We start from the raw sequence: 20,946 nt of genomic DNA, 5'->3' as shown, positions 1-20,946 counted from the left end.
GGAGGCTGAGGCATGACAATTGCTTGAAACCAGGAGGCAGAGGTTGCAGTGAGCCAAGATCATGCCACTGCACTCCAGCCTGGGTGACAGAGCAAGACCCTGTCTCAAAAAAAGAAGAAAGAAAGAAAGAAGGAAAATCGCTTTGTTTAAAAATGAACTGTCAATTACTTTGATGTTCCATGGGAATACATTATTTTGATATTTTTACTAATAACTGGCATAGGAAATAGTTTCAAGGAAAGAATCTAAGGTTTGTTTTTTTTAAAAAAAAAATGAAAACCATGCTTTGTGAGAAATAGCACTTCAGTTATATGCACACATAGAGCTGCTATTCGAGTGTGATGTCAGCAACCTTGATAATCGTTCATTACATAATAAGGACATTGATGTTAGATTCACATGTATCTTACTTCTTTGGGCCTCATTTTCCCCACATGGAAATGAAGAAGTAGCACTATCAGTGGTTTTCAGATGTTTCTGGGTATCAGATCTTGCTTCAAAGGAAACCTTAACTATGAAGCCAGGATAAAAGGAAGACTGTTCTGAGTGAAGATGTGAGGGATGTGGAGACCAGCTGTCCTTCCACTTTATTTTGAAATGTACTGAAGTTACCAGCTTGAAAATTACTGAAGAAATGATCTCTAAGTTCTCTTCTCTGTTTCTGGTTCCAGATTCAACTGGTTGGACATTTTGCTTAGTGTAAAAATTGCTACTCCAAATACCTTATAAAACTTTAGAAAACATGATTATCTGGTGATTTTGGTCATTTCCTTCATTTTTGCTCTAACCCTTCATTTTATACACACTATAATAGCTTCAAAGCAACAGGTTTAGGCTGACAAATTTTGATTTTGAAGAATAATCATCTCAGATTAATAATTTACTGCATTGTTCCTGTATTTTACTACATGATAAATTCTGTCCCTGTGTAGAAATTATTATCTGGAAAATTATAAAATGATTAGCCTGTTATAAAATTAGATGCTTTTAGAGTACAATGTAATTGAAAAGTGAAAGTACATTTACTTACTTAAAATGTCATTTTGCTACTTGATTTTTTTATAAAACAAATATTGGATAGAAAAAGTGTTCTTATCCATTGCTTTCATTACTTTTCATGCTTTTCATCTTTATAGTCAAATTTTAAAAGGCCTTTTTTTTAGGGTCTTTAATGAACAATTAATTTTTGTGGGTGGTCTGAGAACACAGCCTTAAGCCAGGAAATCTGGCTCATAAACCTCCTTCTGATTTCCTAAAATCTTTTGCAAGTCCCTTAATGATTTAAATCTTGCTTCCTAATATATATTTAGCAATAACCGTGTTCAACCCACCTGCTAGGGATAATGTATTTGGCAGATTGATTAGGGTAAGAATGATATAAAAGGCCTAATTTTAAAAATTCTCTATGCACATTTATTTTTCACCCCAAGAATCTAAGTCTTGATCACCACCCTACCAGAAATCCACAGGACAATAAAAAGGCAGGTAGGAAAGATAAAACATATGAAAAGAATTAACTATTACTCAACAATACTTTTTTTAAGAGAGGCTTCTTTAAACGGTGACAATTTGTGGGTGGAGGCTAAGAAATATTCGCTAGAGACTTTTTAAAGAGAATGACAGAAGATTTTGAATATAACAAAAATGGAACAGTAACAGGGAGGTGTTTTTATTAATTCTGCAGGGAAACAGGATTCATGATGTCTACTGTTGGAATCTCAATGGTACATTTACTCAACCCACTCAGGTTGAATTTGGGCAAAAATAATGTTCCCAGGCATCTGGTGGAACCCAATCCTGTGCTGGCCCCCCATGTGCAAGGGGAGCAATGTGGGATTTATTTTGTTTATCTATTTGGGAGTTTATTCTCCCTAGTGCCCCAGGTACTAAGGAGGCAATTTAGCATTCTTGTATAAGATGATTGGTAAATCCTGACGATGTTTTTTGGACACAGAATTCTGCATTATATTTTTAGATCATATAAAAGAAATAACAAGAACAGTTCTTACCACAGTCTTATTATCTGGCTGGGCCCTTAAGTAGTTCAAGCCTAATTATATAATGTAATTATTAAGATTTGAGTGGATTACTTGAGAAAAGCACAGTACTTGAGGTCTGCAAAAATTAATGAGCCTTCCAATTATGTGTCTTTTTTCCTGGAAATGACTAAGGCATTGGGGAATAATTTCCGTTGATGTGAGCTGGCCAAAATGCATAAAGAAATATATTGCATTGGCATGTACGTTTAAACTTGCCTGGATGGTTTGATACTACAGGTTATCAGCTGACATCGGCTGAGTGCTACGATCTGAGGAGCAACCGTGTGGTTGCTGACCAATACTGTCACTATTACCCAGAGAACATCAAACCCAAACCCAAGCTTCAGGAGTGCAACTTGGATCCTTGTCCAGCCAGGTCAGTCAAATTTGCTAGTTCGTTTGTCATAAACATAACTCAAGTTCCAAATAGGTTATTTAAATTAAAATTAAACGTTTTAATTAAAAATAAAATGAAATTAAACATCAATAGTGTTGCTGTCCAGTGTTCATTACTAATCACATGTTATTAGTACCCATACTCCTTGCTCTGGCTGCTATGCGAGGCCATCTCAGAGTCTACAGACTTCCCTTTTATAAAGCAGCAGGTGACATGCTCTTCAGAGTCATTTTCTCTTCTGATTTCCTTTCATTCTGGTTCCTTGTTTCTTTCCTTAACAAGGTCCAGGCCAATGGACCACTCAACGTTCTTAACCAATGTGATGACCCAATGTTCTCAGGATTTTTTCCATTTTATCTCTATTCCCGATCAGGGACAAGATCAGAGCAGACCATATTTCAGGGCCACAGCTGATCCCTTCTAGCCTGTCCACACTGATTATATAGAGTCAAAACAAGCCTTAGAACAGCTCTGCTGCCTTTGAACATACTCAGTCTTTGCTAAAGAGAAAGAACTTATTCTCAGTAGTCAGATTCTTAAAATGTCTTTGAAAGTAGAAGCTTTAAACAGGCACTTGACACTTTCACACATGATTATTTGCTTTTTGGAAACTACAGTTAGCCCTCAGATTATCTGCAGGGTCAAGAATCTGCCTGATGAATGAATTATCTCAAGTGAAGAGTAGTCATGGAAGTGCAGGTCAAGAATCTTTTCATGGGTGTAGCGTTTGCCTTTGCAGTCACAATACTTGCTGGTGATTCTCTTTAGTATAGTGTAGCTTACTCATCCTCAACTTATGAGAGAGAATATAAGAAAAATCTTCCCCTACAAAAGCAATCAGGAATACCAAAAGACAAAGATTCATTTTCAAACTCCTTGGATTTTTGAGAAACATCTCAATGTTATTTTTTAAAATCATACTATACTGATGATGTATGCATAAAAAGAAAGCTTCAACTCATCAAAATATGACTTGGGCAATGTCGATGCAAATCATTCTATTTTGAGGTTATAAGCAAAGCAATTTTAGTTTTTGTTTTCTGCTGTCAATTTCTTAAGGTGTATATTCCTGTACTCTTTTATCTTTATTTATGACTGCTAAGTTCTACATGTGATATGAAATTGCTGTTATTAATTAATTCACAGGAAACATATTCCCTACCTCATAAAAGTGAACTCAGAATAACAGGTTTTCATTAAAAGAACAAAAAGAATAGATATTTTATAATTGTAAAATTTAGGTGAAGTTTAATTTAGCATCATATTACATCAGAAAATTATATATTAAAAATTGGATACGATATAAAAACTGAATAAGGTGTTGAAATTGTGCTTGGATTTCTTTATTTTGGAAATCTTAAGGGTTTGAACTTTTTAGCCAAGACAGTTATAACCCATGCAATTTGATTTCATTTTAAAATTATTCTACTTATATATTTTTATGCATAACTGTAATAGGAAGACCAGTGTGTGAAAGGCACAGTTATCCTAATTCAGACAGGTCAAGTCAGCCCTAGAGAGACCTTGAAAGTCTTTTACACATTTCCATGAAAATTTGTACGTGTATTTCTAGGAGAAATGACAATTTCACTTCCCACAACTTCATAAAGCTTTTTTCCACAAAGAAAAAAAATGTCAATCAAGAGATGGCCATGGAAGAGAGTTGTGTGAAATAAAAGCATTTTGTTAACAATTTGAAAGAAATGTTTATAATAATGTTTACTCAGTCTTTCTTGCCTCTGATTTTTACCCACCCTTGTCTGTTGGAGAAACTTTTTTGGCCTATTTCTTATTACCCAAAGCAAAAGGCCATTCTGCAGTGAAAGAAGTCTGCCTGTGCAATTTATGCCTTTTCTATGTCCGGTGTTATTTTAAAACATTTATTACAGCACATGAGTAAATGTTGGGACAGGTGGCTATGTAAAAAAGAAAGACACAAAGAAAGATAAGTGAGAAAAGGGAAAAGAAAAAATAGGCAAATGTCAGGAAGCTGCTTTTTTCATTGAAGAAGTCATTAGACAAAGCTGAGAAAATTAAGACTTAGCAGTAGGAAAGGTCTAAGGGACAGCTGCTTCCGAAAATGTAAGTATGCTACTCTGAGGTTAAGATACTTCAGAAATTGCCATGAAATTCATTGAACTCTTTTGCATACCTGGAATCAAAGCAACCCTTCTGAATTCTAAGAGAAAATGAGAAGTGATGACCTCAGAAAAGTAGATAGAAGAGACTCCAGAAAATAGATCTGCTCTTCCATCAGACATTGCAGAATCAAACCCTCAGGAAGCTGTTTTCTCACTCAGATTTAATGGTCTAATAGCAAAATCAAGAGTGAACAATGACATTCAACCAACACTTTTGTGTCCAAATTTAGAAATTCCCAAAAGGGAAAACCAACGTTCTTGGTATAAAGTCACATGTTTTTAATTTCAAAAGAAATTTATTATATCTAGCCACTGAGATATTTATTCATTTTTCCTGAATCACACTAGGATTTTTACCTATTTTAGTATTTAAAAGTAGAGTCCCTTGTAGTAAGAAAAGAGAAGGAAAAAATAAAAAATAAATTTAAAAAGAAAAGTCCCAGTTAGACAGCCAACTTTATTCCCTATCAAGGCTTGCATGTGTCATTGACAGCAAAAACCGCATTGAACAATTAAGTCTATAACCTTATATTTATTACTTTACCCTTCTGGGCTTCCATTTTCTCACCCACAGAATGGGAAGAGAGGGTCATTTGTTGTTAAATTAATGGTTTTCAAACTGTGCCCACAGAGCCTGTTGTTCCACAGTTTTTTAAATTAAATTTTGTTTTATATATTTTAAAGTATTTTTAAATAATAATTCACAAAAATATATTCAAACATGTTAAGCAACTAATTTTAACTGATTCACACTAAGTTAAATTATAAAAATTATCACAATTTTAAGTGTTGTACTACCGAAGTAAATGCTTTTGCCCTCATCATTAGGTTCCTCAGTTATGTCTAGTTGAAAAAATAACTATCCTAAGATTGCAAGGTAAGCTGTAAAAACAGTTTTCATTACCAAACACTCTCTGTGATAATAAGAATTTTCTCATTACTACATATCTAAAACCAAAACAAAGAAGAAATAAACTAGATATGGCTACCAGTAGCCATAATCCCTGATAACCACTTTTTGTGTTTACCAAGATAGCTTCCCTATTCTCATTATTTTGCTTTATAATAGGTAAACATTATACATTTGAACTAATCAACTAAAATCATAAATATCATCAGCATTTGGTCTATATATTTTGGTCTTTTACACAATATAAAGCCTCCCAATGACCAGGATGTTTCCAGTCACTGCATGTGATTGTGTCCACAGTCCCTTCCAACTTCAAACTCAGTGACTATAAATATCAGTCATTATTTTAGTTTTAGGAAGTTTACAACAGCTTCCTAAATACATGAACAACTTCTAGGAATTGTCTCAAATCAACAGAGAACAGGCAACCAGTGGCATGGAGGGGTCTCAGGAATATCTCACTCTACACATCTGTCTATTTTTTGGTTCTCATTCTCTTTTCCTTTTGTTCCCACCATCTTCTTTCTTTTACTTTCCCATCTCATTTTTTGTTCCTCCTCCTTACACTCACTGACAACATCCACTGGATTCCATGGTGGTGGATTAGTTCATCTACTAGTTCTTGAGGCTGAAGAGATTGTTGACATCTCGCCTATACTCTTCAAAATACTTTTTATGTTTTCATGGCTTTTTTGCTGATTCTAAATGCTAACTTAGAAATATTGATAAGTTAAAAGACTGTAATGAAAACAATGAACTCACTAATAATCCCCAGTGCCCACAGATAACCTCTGTTAATGCTTTTGCTATATTTCTTTCCAGTCTTGTCTATAGCTCATAACATAATTGAGATCATACTTTATACAGTAGATACTTGGCATTGAATAATTTGGCATTCTTGGTTCTCATTCTTCTAAAAGCCAGCCTGAATATCCATGACACATAGTAACTCGACATTGTACTGAGGTAGGAATTTAAGTCCACTGGACTATAAGACCAACAATTGAGCCATGCTGGCTGCCCAGCAGTTTCATCCCAAGAAGGCTTTGTTGCTCTCTGCTGGTGTCATTTACACAGTTATTTTTCTGAAGTGATAAAACACTTTGTTTCCTGGCCAAAAGTGGTCTCAAACTGGGAGCCAAAATTTAATCCTTATAAGGGAAGTGAAGAGAAAGTAAAGTATAAAGATTTAATGACTTTTAGATAAAATTAATAAGGTTTTTCATTAGAGACTCAGAGCTATGACATCACTAAGCCCATCATATGCTCTGTACACAGTGTATTACATGTTCTACTGGTAGTCCCAATGGGCATTCCCAGAAGTCCAGAGACATACCCTCCTGCATGTCAGGGATCTACCACGTTTGTTTTCTGCTTCATACATTTAACACTATGTTCTGTGTGCTTTCCCATGTGACTAAGACATTTAGGATCTAGTCAAATGTAAAATCCTCTCTTGTGCCTACCATGGTATAAGCAAAGCTTCTGTCTTACGCCAATGGAAATATTTTTGGAATTTGTGCAATGATGTGTGGCATTTTTACCTCTTGGGTGAAAGGTCAGGTCCATCATGTGGCCAGAAAGCCTCAAAGTATAAGCCTGTGGTTCAGCAACAACTAAAAAGGCATAGCATGAATTCAGCTAATAAACACCTTGATGTTTCAAAGCAGCTTTAGATGTAAAATATACAACATTTAGCCTTACATATCTTAATCTGTGAGATGGTGAGACAGTTAAGGCTGTCTGGAGGAAATTGTGCAAGTTACACTTTGTGAGACAATCAGAGAACCAACTTTGCAGATTTTCTTTTTTTTTTTTTTGGCACAGACCTTTAGTTTTCTCTCCAAGGCAGTAATGAAGGGGGCTTAAATTGGCAAGAGGTGGACAAGTGAAAAAAGCTCTCACTCATCACACTATCACGGCCACAATTATTAGCAAACAAATCTGTTTCTAGCTGAAACTGCATCCAGATTCCCCCTTCCCTCAAGGAATTCAGAGCAACAGTCCTAAGCAAATGCCCAAACTTGTATACCCCCAAGCGGCAATTCTTGGCAAGTTTAAGTGAACTTTTTTTTTTTTTTGTCCAGCTCCATTTAGTTTCACAGTAAATTGCATAAATTATCTCTGGCCAGGAACCAAAAAAAAGTCTCAAATTCTAATGCAACTATAAAGAAATACCCTGCATTAGAACAAGTGTTATGTGTAGTAGGCATGTAAAAATCCTGATTCTCACACTAACTTGGTGACCAACTAGTCAATGGCAATATAGCCTGATGTTTAGGAGTGGGAGCTTTGGCATAAAACGTCCTGGCTTGAGACCCTGGCTCTGCCACTTACTAGTTGAATAGCCTTTGGCAAATTCCTTATTCCCACTAAGCCTCAGATTTTTCATCCTACGAAGTGAGGATAATAACAATACTTACCTCATAAAGTTGTCATGAGGAATACATGGCATAATACATTTAAAGAGCTTAGCAGAGTACCTGACTCATGATAAGCGCTCAATAAATGTTAGCTGCAGCAGCTATATAATGACTAAGATCACGGTTATGATGATGTTGATGTTAGCTGAGAGAAACTCTTAAGCTCTCCAGAAATCAGCTTTCTCATCCATGAAAGGAAAAGATGGAATTCTAGAATTCTGTATGGGTCTAGAAAGATGGTTCTCTATTGGTTGTTTTAACAACAGGAACTGTAAGTCCTAGGAAAATATGATCTTGAGAGTAAATCACATTTATCAGATTTTTTAAATATAATGATCACAAGAAATTAAGATAATTGGCAACTCCTGAAGTCTCAGTTCACAAGTGTCTGATAGCCTCTACTTTACCAGCTGTGGGACATTGCCATTTAATTTACATGGGATTTAGGCCAGGTATGTCTCCAAAAAAACTCAGTGTAAGGACAAGAAATGGTTGACTTATTTAGCAATTACTGTATAATGAAATGTTTTCTTAATTATGGAGGTCTTTAGTTTTACTACAGTAAGTAAATGATTTAGAAAAGTAACAACTTCTTACCTTTTGATCAACCTCATTTAAGTAACTGCTTTGTGCAGCTAATAAGTAAACAATAAGAAAAAAATACCCATAAAATCTCATTTCCACATTCATGTATTATTCATAATGAGATAAATGATACAAAGTTAGGGTGCTTCTTAGAATGCATGATCATACCCTTCCCATGCTTATAGATACACCACACATCATCAGACAATCACATAATCAACTATAACTCAATTATCTGGGAAATTCAATTTACTACAAAGCCAGATCATTCCTAATAGTAATATCACTTCTTATAGTACACTTTAAAGTTTTTAAAAGTGTAATTATTTGTGTAATTCTTTTAATTGGCCTGTGAGTTAATAGAGTAGGTATTATTTCCATCCTTATTTTTAACTTCCGTCTGCCAGTTTGTAGCCAAAAGACTTTACTAGCTAAGTAACTTCTTATCTAGGCCTGAGTTTTGCCCTCTGTAAAATAAATATAATATTCCTGTCAGAGAGTAACTGTGAAAATTAATAAGGCAACATATGTAAAGTCCTTAGTGAGGTGCCAAGCAGTCACCAAACATCAGCTATCATGATTGAATTGAGAAACAGACTGGTAAAACAACTTGCCCAATGTCACTTCTGTTTGAAGTTTATAAGGTGCCTTCACATCCATTATCTTATTTAGTTTTACAATCCCTGGGTTAGCGGGCTGGGGGTTGTCACCTATATTTTACAGATGAAAAAACTGAAGCTCAGAGAGGTTAAGTGTTAGGGCCACTTGGCAAAAGCAAATTGGGATGTGGATCTAAGTTCTTCCAGTTCTACAGTATCTCTACGTAAAGACAGGCATAAAGGCAGGCAACCTGATGCCTGGTGCAGCCTTCATGCCATCAAATCCCACAGTCATCCTTGTTCTGCATAATGCCTTCAGCAACCTATGAGATCTGGTTCCAGCCCAACGTAGAACAGCACAGCCAGCACAGAACCATTAACCATAACAATGCCAAGTCTGGGTGTTTGAATTGACCACATACCCAGGTTAGGCAAGCCTCTTTCATGTAAGTGTAAATACTGACGTTTACTCAAATCAAACAATGGCTAAATCACTCAGTACAGAAAGAAGTAAACAAAGACCAAGGAAATATTAGTCTCACTTATTTAAAAGCAGTTCAGAAATTACATTCATTAATACCAAGAATGTTTAACCCCAGAAATGTAGATGTGAGGAAGTATTCAATGATTTGACCCAAATTATTAAAACTCTTCAGTATTTAGTTTATTACAGAAAATGAATTTGTGTCTAAAAAACTGTTTTCAGATCTGCATAAAGCAGACTCCTTTTGATCTGATTTCAGTGGAAGCCCAGATAAATGAATGTTGCTGCTTAGTTTATGGTTTTTTAAAAATGGGACCTAATTATAGAATATTTTCTGATTTATGGGATCCCAACGTGCCTCTGTAAATGTTAGGGAAACTCTCTGTGTTTTAAGAAGTCATGAAGTGTTACAGGAGGTAAATTTTGAGAGAATTATCTTAGTTCAGTGGTTTTCAAGCTGTGGCCCAGTAAGCTCTGAGTTCTACTCTTAGCATACACTAGGATGGGGCAGGTAAGATAGAGTCCAATAGCATGGGTTTCCAGGCACCTACTCTTACTTCATCTTAAAACTTCTGATCTCATCCAGTACTTAGTTTTTGCGGATGGCCAAACCTTGATGTAAGGTACTCAAGGTTACATAGAAAGAAAGTAGCAGAGAGGAGTACTGACCTTCCAACTCCCAGCCTCTCAGGTGATCCTTTTCCTCATTATGGCCAGATCCTCCATGCTTTGCTACTCACGAAATAGCAAAGTGCTTGTATGTCTTCCAACTTTTTATTACTTCTTTCCTGCACTCTTCTAAACTGTTGCTTAGAAATAGGCTGGTTTCTATTGCCCTGAGGTTGTCTAGAGAAGATGGAGCACCATTTTCTATACAAGAGACCTTTCTACTGCACACAATTTTGTTCATTTTTTAAAATATAGTCACCTATTTTGTGAAAGGTTCTGTGCTTGGTGCCATGGCAAAGGCAAAAATGAATCAACTAGAGTCTGGGCCGCCACACTGTCCAGGGCAGGTTGAGTTGTCCAAAGCAGCATGGTATCTGAAAGACACATGAGAAAGAGAGAAGAGTAGATCTTTTTGAAAGCTTTCAGAGTTGTATCTGGGAGACAGCCAATGAAAAGATACAGAGGTAAGCTAAGCAGGATGGAAGCATAGTCATTAATCTGTCCTTTCTCTGTTCACATCAGCCAATCACCCCTGCTTGCCTGAACAGCCTTCCTAAACTGCCAGACCACTCTCCATATCAGACTGCCCTCTCTCAAAGATGGCAGGGCCAGCAAAAGGCAAGACGTGGGACTGAATATGTGCACAACAGTGGCAGTTTGGGAGTTTCTTTCCTTCCTTTCCTAACTAGCTTTTAAAAACTTGTTTTTGCTTTTTTGTTTTAATTTTGGATGTGGTTGCATTACTTGCCTTTGCATCTGCACACTGATGACATAAGTTCACTCAATGATTATTTACTAATCACCTGTGTGCAGAACACTGTCCTAAGAGATGCAGTAAAGAACCAATATAGCTTCTGCCTCATGGTGATAAACTAAAGAAAAACTTGTGAAATAGTTAGAAGTTAGTACAGTTGGCCCTCAGTATCCATGGGGGATTGGTTCCAGGACCCACCCCACCCCCACCTCCACAGATACCAAAAGCCACAGATGCTCAAATGCCTTCCATATATAAAGTGGTGTAGTATTTGAATGTGACTTATATCCACCCTCTGTGTACTTTAAATCATCTCTAGATTATGTATAATACCTTATAAAATGTAAATGCTATGTAAATAATTGTTATGCTATAATGTTTAGGGAATAATGATGAGAGAAAACATCTGTACATATTCAGTACAGATGCAACTATCCATTTTTTTTCTTGAAATATTTTCAGGCTATGGTTGAATCCATGGACGCAGGACCCATGGATATAAAGGGCCAATAGTACACAGTTAAAAGTGAGGAGAGGAGTTAGTATTAGGGGTGTTAAGAAGAAGGAGAGCGAATTTCTGGCTAGATGTTAAGAGAGAAAATAGGCAAGAATTTAGGAGAAGTAGCATTTGACTAAAAAATTTCACTGGGCATTATGGAACCATGTGAGTCTTCTAAATGGTGAGGTGAAGTATCAGGTGCTTTGGCAGCAGAGTAGGCTGGATTGATTTTTTACGAGACTGGTATGAAGGTGCCCAAACTTGTGTCAGGAGGAGATCTACTTGGCAAACATTGCTGGTGTTGAGATGACAACTGGAAGAACTGAGTGGTGAAGATAGCCCCAGTGTACAGTGGATAGGAGAATGGCCATGACTGAATGGTGGTCGTGATAACAGGAGAAGAAGCAAGGCCAAATAATGAATTGTCTGGGATGCACTGAGCTTGAAAAGCCTAGAGCACATCTAGTTATCAGGAAATCAGAAACGAAGATTTGCAGTTCCAGAGAAGAAGCAAGAGGTCATGAGAAATTCACTGAGAGAAACCCTTGAAACCATGAAAGGATCTCTTTATGGTTCATTTTCATTATAAAAAGAACAGAACCGGCCGGGTGTGGTGGCTCATGCCTGTGAGGAGGCCAAGGTGGGCAGATCACGAGGGCAGGAGATCAAGACCATCCTGGCTAACAAGGTGAAACCCCATCTCTACTAAAAATACAAAAAATTATCTGGGCGTGGTGGCAAGCGCCTGTAGTCCCAGCTACTCAGGAGACCAAGGCAGGAGAATGGCGTGAACCCGAGAGGAGGAGTTTGCAGTGAGCCGAGATCGCGCCTCTGCACTCCAACCTGGGCGACAGAGTGAGACTCCATCTCAAAAAAATTAAATTTAATTAAATAAAAGAACAGAACTCCGGTAAATTAGGTGCCCATGGAATTAACTACTTTAGGATTTTTCTTGTAGAGAGAGATGTATCTCAATAGTTATATTCTACAACTGAGCAGTGTGAGCCCAATTTTGGCTTGTTTTTTTTTTTAACATTGGGGACTCTGTTCTAAAGTAGCATCTTAGATCACTTCTGCACAGACTCAATGATCTTGAAGTAACGCATGGAATTTGAGGTGATGGCCTCATTTCATCCACTTCATAGTTCCAAAGTTTCTGTCTTTTCTTTCTTAGATTTGAATTTTTTCATACTTGAATATTCTAATTGTTGTAATTGTAAAAGGTGATATATTATAGAAAGCTTAGAAAACAGAAAAACATTTAAAAAGAAAGCAAAAAATACTCATAATCCTAATACCAATAACTAACCACTGTTGAGAGTTTTTTATATGTGTGTACATATATATGCATGTATACATCTGTGTGTATACATGTGTCACATGAACACACATATATAAGTTATGAAAATGCATAGATATGTACACCATCTATATATTTTCTCATTATGGTCAATCATATTGTACATTCTATTTCATATTCAATTATTTTTAGTTGACATTACATCTGAGCATTTTTCCATGTCATTAAAAATGACTCAAAAACCATTATGTCCATGTGCTGCATAATGTTTCATTATATAAACTTGTCATAACACTGAATCATTCTCCTGAATTGTCAATGGGCAATTCAGTAAGACATGTATTTTGAGAGGATGAGGTGGGATGCCTTTTCTACTGATAGTACATCACTCCAGAATGATCACTTGCTCATGCTCACCTTCTCTTCTTACCACCACAACCCCTGATGATGGCGATATTAGATGGAGTCATGTTACTGCCCAGTGTAAGAGAAACAATGTAAGAACTGTGTGCGTGGTGGTCAGCATAATGAAGGCACTGGAGAATGAGTTTTACCCCCAAGCCAACTGTTTCTTCTATCTTTTCCCTTTGTGACCATTTTTAAAAATCATTTTTGTCTCCTTCACCACACCCCACATATTCAGATGCATGTCTGAATGCGTGCATACATGTACACACACCCACATGGAGACCTAAACATGAGGAGAACTTCTTAAAGTCCCGAAATTACATTCTTTTTCATTATTCTTTATGATTCACACTTTGCTTAAGAAAAAAAAAAAGTAAGCAATAGGAAGTTAACTTCAGGCAAGCTTGCTTTCCCCCAGTAACAGTGTAGTGAAAGGCTAGGGCCATGGCATGAACCCTAGAGAGAGCTGAGCCTATGTACACGAATATGTATTAGCAGGACTGGACAGAGCACCATTGTTTTGATAGCTTTCTGTTTTCACAGGTGCTACAGAGTCACTTTATGAGTCTTCACCATGACCCATGTCATAGAAGACAAATATAGCTATAGTTTTGCTGAATCCAGGTTTAAAGTTCCTTGTTCAAACAAAAACATAATTTCTAAATCGGTCCAAAGCAAAGTTCAACGTCTTGAATTTTGTACACTCTCCCTTTTATTCTCCTTCACTTCAGCTTGTCTCCTTCAGTGTTACTGTCTCCATTTTAAATATCATCACCTGATAAATCAATTTACAGAGATCTGCAACAGTTTATTCTAATATTGAAGATGACAAATTACAGCCATAAATTTTTTCAGGAGAGAAGGCAATGGTATGCATTTCTGCATTTAGAAATTGATGTAGCATGAATAAAGATACTAGAGTAATGTAAAATATAATTTCAAAGTCAACTTGATTTATTCCTTAATTGACTACTATTAGATAACAGTGTATGTACAAACTTACTAGAAGGACTGTGGAAGAGGATTGGCATTCTTTAAAATATAGTCCTTTGAGAAAAAAAAATTCCCTTTATTACTAGATGTAAGAATGATTCTTACTAGATGTTAGAATGATTGTAACATAAGGAACGATTAAGCTTTCACCTGATTTCTTATCATCTGTCAGAAGGTAGAAAAAAATAGGATGGTTCACTCAAAAAACAGAAAAGGTTAAAGGCTGTTCATTTCATTCTTGTGTGAAGGACTGTGGGATTTTGAGCATGCCCAAAAGGCAGCATCCCTTTTCTTATACATTGTTACTGAAGGTTAATACACACACACAGGCACACACACACACACACACACACACACACACACACACACACATCATGAAAATTTTCTCACACAAATGAATGTAAAAAACTTATTTACCCAAAAAATACAGAAAATTTAGTCATATAAAATAAATAAGTTAGTACTCCAATGACCTTCCCTCCTGGAAGTAGATATCCATCTTAAATGCTTTGTTTCCTATTTTTTAAATAACAAAATTTGACTTCTCTCATGTATCCCCTAACCTTTCAGTAATTTCTTCAGAAACTATGCAGGCCCCTTTATCCCTCTCTCTCTCCTTCTTACCTTTCATCATCTCCAGCCAGTGCTATTTTTATCTTTGTGATCCACACTCACGGCTCACTGTTTCTACCCAAACACCTGGGTTTGCTAGCCGTATTTTATAAACCTACTATATCATCTTATATCAGAGGAATGGGTAAAAATGGAAGTCTTTATTTATTAAAATATAAAGATAAACATATTTATATTGAATATATCGATATTATATAGATATATAAATATATGCATCCATCTATCCCAGAGGCACAGATAGAATACGTGAGTTCCTTCAATACCCCAAAGAGGGGCTTTCTATCATTTATCAGTTGCAAAATAAGCATCTTCCACTTATGCACTACCATTCTCTACATCTGTGCATCTCCATCTCCCACTCTTGATGAAGGTGCTGTTGCACTAGCGGTCTTATCCAAAACCCATGAATCATTAGTCCTCCACAAACCAGAAAACAAGGCCTCTGCAGGGACCCACCAGTCTTACCAATTGGAGACTTTAGTTGAAATCAGTGAAGTAGGTTAGAGTAGTTTATTGGCATCCTAAAGGCCTCCAGGAACCTCCACACAGCCTATGATATGTCTTGTGGATCCTGAGCATTCACTCTGTCTCTAAACCTCACAGGTTTCCCAGGGTCCTAGAGGTACTAACAAGCCATGACAATCACAACCATCACTGCAACAGCAGTTAACACTGTACAATATTTTATAGACCACAAAAACCCACTCTTCATAATATCTCATTTTAACTGCCTACCTTTATTTTGGTAGGAAATTTGCCTTTGCTAATAGTTGCCTACTATGTTCAGTAGTTTCCCCCTCCCCTTATAAAATACCCAAGTGGCTACTTTCCAGGTATTAGTGAAATCCCTAGATCTGCCAAGAGAAGAAACCTAGCTAATGCAGTTACATAGTATTGTCAGTTCTGAAGTACATATTCTCCAGCTTGAATAGCTCTCTCTTTCATCAGAAGTGAGACAGTTACTGTAATTGCTTGGCAAGCATCTGGAAGTAACATGAATAATGATGATAATAATAATGACCTCATAGGATGTATAATTTGGGGATTAAAGAACATTTACAACCTTATTGTGTCATAGTTAATGATGAAGTACCAAGTTTTGTTGCCACCACCCTTTGCAATGGTATTTCCTGCTTGGATCAGAGAACTAATTATAGTAAATGGTGCCCTTTCAAAGAACTTGCCCCATCCTAAAGCATATCCTGGCATAAAGATATAAAACTGTTTTAGTGTTGTTTTATAGATACAATTTATTAATGTTATTTTGCATTTGTATTAAAAATTTGTATAATGTAATCATTTAGTGTTTATTTTATTGTGTGTACCTTCTACTCAGAGGGTTGGCATTATTGTTCCTAACAGTGACGGATACAAGCAGATCATGCCTTATGACCTCTACCATCCCCTTCCTCGGTACGTAAATCAATCATCCTGATGTTAGAATTAGCAAATTAGTCTTCTGCTGCTTATCTATATATATAGAGATATACATATACATAGAGAGAGAGATTATATGTTTTTAAGATGGTAGATGGTATATTTTGCAATCCATCCTGAGTTCTGCTTTTGAATAATACTAGCCTGCTCAGACTGTAACCTTATCATTCAAAAACCACTTTAAGGTAGAATCATGTTACACTGGAGTGAAAACAGTAATTCACTCTGATTAGATACGGTTTATGGGTTTATATTATGTCTTTCTTTCCCTCCCTTTGTTCTTTCCTATTTTTCCTCTCAATAGGACCCTAGTCATTAAAGCACTGTTGCTAACTATTAAACAAACACTGCCTAAAGTATTATTGCACTACCACTAACATGGAATTCCAGATGTGATATTATTCTGCATAGGGGCTTTAAATGTCCACTTTTTATTTCAGATAAATTATAATTAAGTATAAAAGGCAATTTTTTAATATTCTTATTGTTCAAAACATTTTAGGAGACATTTTTTCTAAACAAAATTCAATGTACTGCATTGCTTTTTTAAAGTACAGTACTTTTAAAAACTAGAAAAAAGATAATGAAAGTAATTCAGGAACTTTTAAAAGAAAGTGTTCCCTTTATAATATATTCATAAGAAAACCGGAGAAGCTGAAAAATGCTCTAGCTACTGAGTGTGTTGACTGCATTGGAAACAGCTCCACAGAGAGCAGAAATTAGAACTGGGATTGAAGTAGACCTATGCTCTATTTTCTTTGATTATTTGGCCCTCAGGGAGTCAGCTGCTATTTAGAACCAAGGGTTTATATCAAATCATAAATGGCTGGAGTAATCCACAGCAGCCTGTTCCATCTCAAATTAAACCAAGCCCAGAAAATAATTTTATTTTGAACTGTAAGGGTTTGATGGAAAAATCTCCAAATACATAATGAATTAGAATCCAAATAGAGGTTCCTTGAGGTCATCTAGTGCAACTCCCCATTGATGCTTCATTCTCCCATTTCTTCCCGAACAATCACAACCATATACCACAGGTATGTTAAATATATATTTACACGAATATGCATTCATATATTCAATGCGTATGTATTCACACATGTATATACACATCTATCGATGTTTATATAATACATACATACAAGTGAAAGTTGTCATCCAGCATCTACTTAAATATATCTAGTGACTGGCAGGGAACTCATTTTTCAGTTAATGATCACATATAGGAAAGGAATTTGACTTATACTAGATATACTTCTAGTTTTTCTTGTTATTTTTAACTCTTTCACTACGTGGCTATGTCATTCGTCAGCTCACTCCTACTTTCCTATGACTATATTGATAAAGACAATAAATAGCTTTAGAATGTTCCCAATGTATCATTTTTCTGGTTTTATCGAGAACTCTTGACCTTGAAAAAATAATGAAATAGCAAAAAATTAATTTTTTGAAGTAATGAAAATAGCAAATGATTAGTTTAACTGAACTAAGATTTCATTTGGTTTCAATTTCTGTATCTGTGAAATAGATGTTCATAGGATATATGTATCTGTTTGTATGAAAGCCATACATTTCATTATTTCAAGATAAAGGTAAAGTTGGACATCAGGAGTAAGCAACATCAAGTTTATGTTTTTCCTGTAAAGGCAACTCCTAGATTTCTGTTTTATCTGTGATCTCTCTTGTTTATATTTCTCTGGCATAACTAATGCCTATATTAGGTTAAAATTGATTTCTTATAGGTTGAGATTTTTCTCCAAATGCCTAAATCCCAATGGTATATTAAAACGATCCTCCTGGGTGTGTGTTTGTACTATGTCCTTGTATACACTCTTGGCATGTCTATGTATCACAATGGGAAAGAACAATAAATTTTATTTCTTACCCCCTTGTATGTCTGATACTGAACTAGTTATAAAGATAGATAGTCAGCTTTATTGACAAAGTCTTAGTAAATGGAAACTATTTTTACAACTGTGTTTTCATTCATAAGAAGAATTAAGGCTCAAAAATGGTTCTCAAATGGCAGCTACCCACTGATCGAGGCAATTTAAATTATTTAAATGGGGTTAAGAACACAGGTATAGATACAAAACACAATTAACATATTTTACCTTGTTCTTTCCTGCTTTCAGTCTTTGACTGTAACACATATCTGGACATAATATGAGAATGTAGTCTGAATAATTGTCTTGATTTATAATTAATATATGCCACTCTTGTGCATCCTGCTTAATTTGAGAATTTCTTAAACACACTCTGTGTTTAAAAAAATTAAAAGCCAAAAGAGGTTAAATGTATGATGTATAAATTCATTCAGTGTTCTCCAGGATAAGATTCTTGGTTATGTCTTTTTTTTATTCCAAGCACTTACCTGGTTACCATCTTCAGATCTCCTGACATGCTCTCTCTCAGCTTTTGTTACGCTTTCTTTAAAGTACACAAACATGTTTTACTTCAAGATTCCACATAACCCTATTATTATACAAGTATTCACATGATAATTTTCTACGCATAGAACTGTAGTTGTATGCTGGGACCATAGTATAAATTTCTGAAATAACATTGCCTCATTTGTCTTTCTATGATCACTGACATTGAAAAAGATACTTAACTGCTATTTGTGAAACTACACTATGGTCAGGTCCAAGTGCTGAGACAGAAATTAATCACTCTCCCTTTAGTAGCGTCAAGCTTAAGAATTTTAGAGTACCAATTAGAAAATGTGCTCTTTTATAGCATCTTAATATTCTAAGTGATTAAATGTACATTTAAAAATATATTCCTACTTCACTGTCAGATCAAATCTAATGTGAATACATACTTATGTATTCAACCCAACTTTAATCTGAATCAGGCCTGTTATTCATCTCCAGAAGGAAGCCCTCCAGAGATTTATGTGGAGACAAAGGAGAATTGGTCTTACCCATTGGGAAGAGAAACTCTCTACAGAGCTACTTCATTCTCTTGAAAGAGATCAGAAAGTCTCCCAAGGGCCAAACAGAGGGCCTCAGTTTCCCCACAATGACATTTTCTTATGTGTCTCCTGGGGAAATACACATAGGAAAATATTGTATTTGGCAGCATGTCTTGGCTTTTGGCAGGCAGATAACAGTTGTTGCCTAAACTTGAACAGTGCAGAGAAAATGTGAAGGAAAACCCTTTGTAACTAGGAAAAACACAGATTCAGGCTCATGCAGAAGAGAAATCAAACTCACAATGTACACAAAAAACCTGCCTACAGAATAATTAATGTCTCAATGGTGTGCCTGTGCAACATTTTAAAATTTTAACTATTCAAATGGATCAACCCGGTGACATTTAGTTTCTCTCATTAAAATTATATCTCTCATAATTCTAAGAGAAATCTTAAATCTCCTTAGCAATCCTCATCAATAAGCAGAATATATGTAAAAAAGACAAGCTCAACTCAGTCCCAATGTTTCTGTTTTTAGAAATTCTACATTCTGTAAATCTACAGGAGGAGAGAAGAGAATTTGGCAAAGATAGCTCTCTGCATCTGGGACCTAATGCTTCAGAGCTGTGTAAAGCTCTGAAAAAAAAATCAGTGGAAGTCTCTTAAATGTTTTGACAATATTGTTATTTTCTACCTTACTTAACTATATGTCTACTTTCAGATGCCATTAGCCTTCCAACCCAAACCAAACCTCTTCACAGTTCCAAGAGTTACTTACTGGAGGAATTCTAACTACCAGTATCCCTCAACAGTTAGGGAATATGTAGATAATATTAACGCTTCTGCTCCTCAGCTTAATAATGATAGCACAGTTTGAACATCAGAATTGTGCTGAATCTATGTAGTCCCAAAGCTGATGATTGCAGAAGCAAAGGAGAGTCTTTTTGTTTACCTTGATCTTTTCTGAGCTTCTTCTATTAAAAAAAAAATACCTAGAAGTTAAGTAATAAAGCATTACATTGAAAATAAAAAGTATCTGCAGGTGCAAACCATTAGTGTTAACTGAGTATACCACTTTAGTCTTGAGATGGATACTTAATGGGTTTAATGAAAATAAATTTTATATATACATATCTTGAAACTATGGGAGAAGGAAGGAACTACATCCTACATCTTCTGAGTAGGTTACAGACGGCACACATATCCTTGTGGACAGCTCTCAAAACTGTAATGGCTTACATTTGTATAGAGCTTCACGGTTTGCAGAGCCCTTTTGCCAATGTTGAATCCTTCTCTCTTACTCATCAGGTTTCACGCAATAGATGTCTTTTGGTTCTCTGGACCTTAGCCTCTCAGAGCCTGATTATACCAATAGACATGGGGAGTGGGTTGGTGGACCAGTCACTGAGGAGGCTTAGCAATGTGCATGTCTGCCCTGATGACTCCCCTTGCTTCTGTAGGTGGGAGGCCACCCCATGGACCGCGTGCTCCTCCTCGTGTGGGGGGGGCATCCAGAGCCGGGCAGTTTCCTGTGTGGAGGAGGACATCCAGGGGCATGTCACTTCAGTGGAAGAGTGGAAATGCATGTACACCCCTAAGATGCCCATCGCGCAGCCCTGCAACATTTTTGACTGCCCTAAATGGCTGGCACAGGAGTGGTCTCCGGTAACTGTGCCTTCTTTCTTTGTTCATTAGGAGAGTAAGTCCACTCTTCCCTCTCATCATCATGGCCCCACCGGGTACCCTGAGCAGCTCCAC

At 36.2% G+C, this 20,946-nt stretch overlaps 1 protein-coding gene across 4 annotated transcripts in view; it reads left to right on the top strand.

The window, feature by feature from the left end:
* Positions 1-20,946, top strand: part of ADAMTSL1 (ADAMTS like 1) — a 443,211-nt gene that overhangs the window by 184,311 nt on the left and 237,954 nt on the right. For 2 of the 4 annotated variants that reach the window (XM_063696342.1, XM_004047838.5), the window contains exons 9-11: positions 2,277-2,415; positions 16,197-16,247; positions 20,649-20,853. In XM_063696342.1, coding sequence (XP_063552412.1) covers positions 2,277-2,415; positions 16,197-16,247; positions 20,649-20,853 — 395 coding nt within the window. The remainder of the gene's footprint in view (positions 1-2,276; positions 2,416-16,196; positions 16,248-20,648; positions 20,854-20,946) is intronic. The other 2 variants (XM_055351516.2, XM_063696343.1) reach the window with 1 other exon arrangement.

The sequence above is a fragment of the Gorilla gorilla genome, chromosome 13 (genome assembly GCF_029281585.2).
Source record: "Gorilla gorilla gorilla isolate KB3781 chromosome 13, NHGRI_mGorGor1-v2.1_pri, whole genome shotgun sequence".
NCBI lineage: Eukaryota > Metazoa > Chordata > Mammalia > Primates > Hominidae > Gorilla > Gorilla gorilla.
The sequence above is the reverse complement of the archived record's forward strand: the minus strand, read 5'-3'. Positions and strand labels throughout refer to the sequence as shown.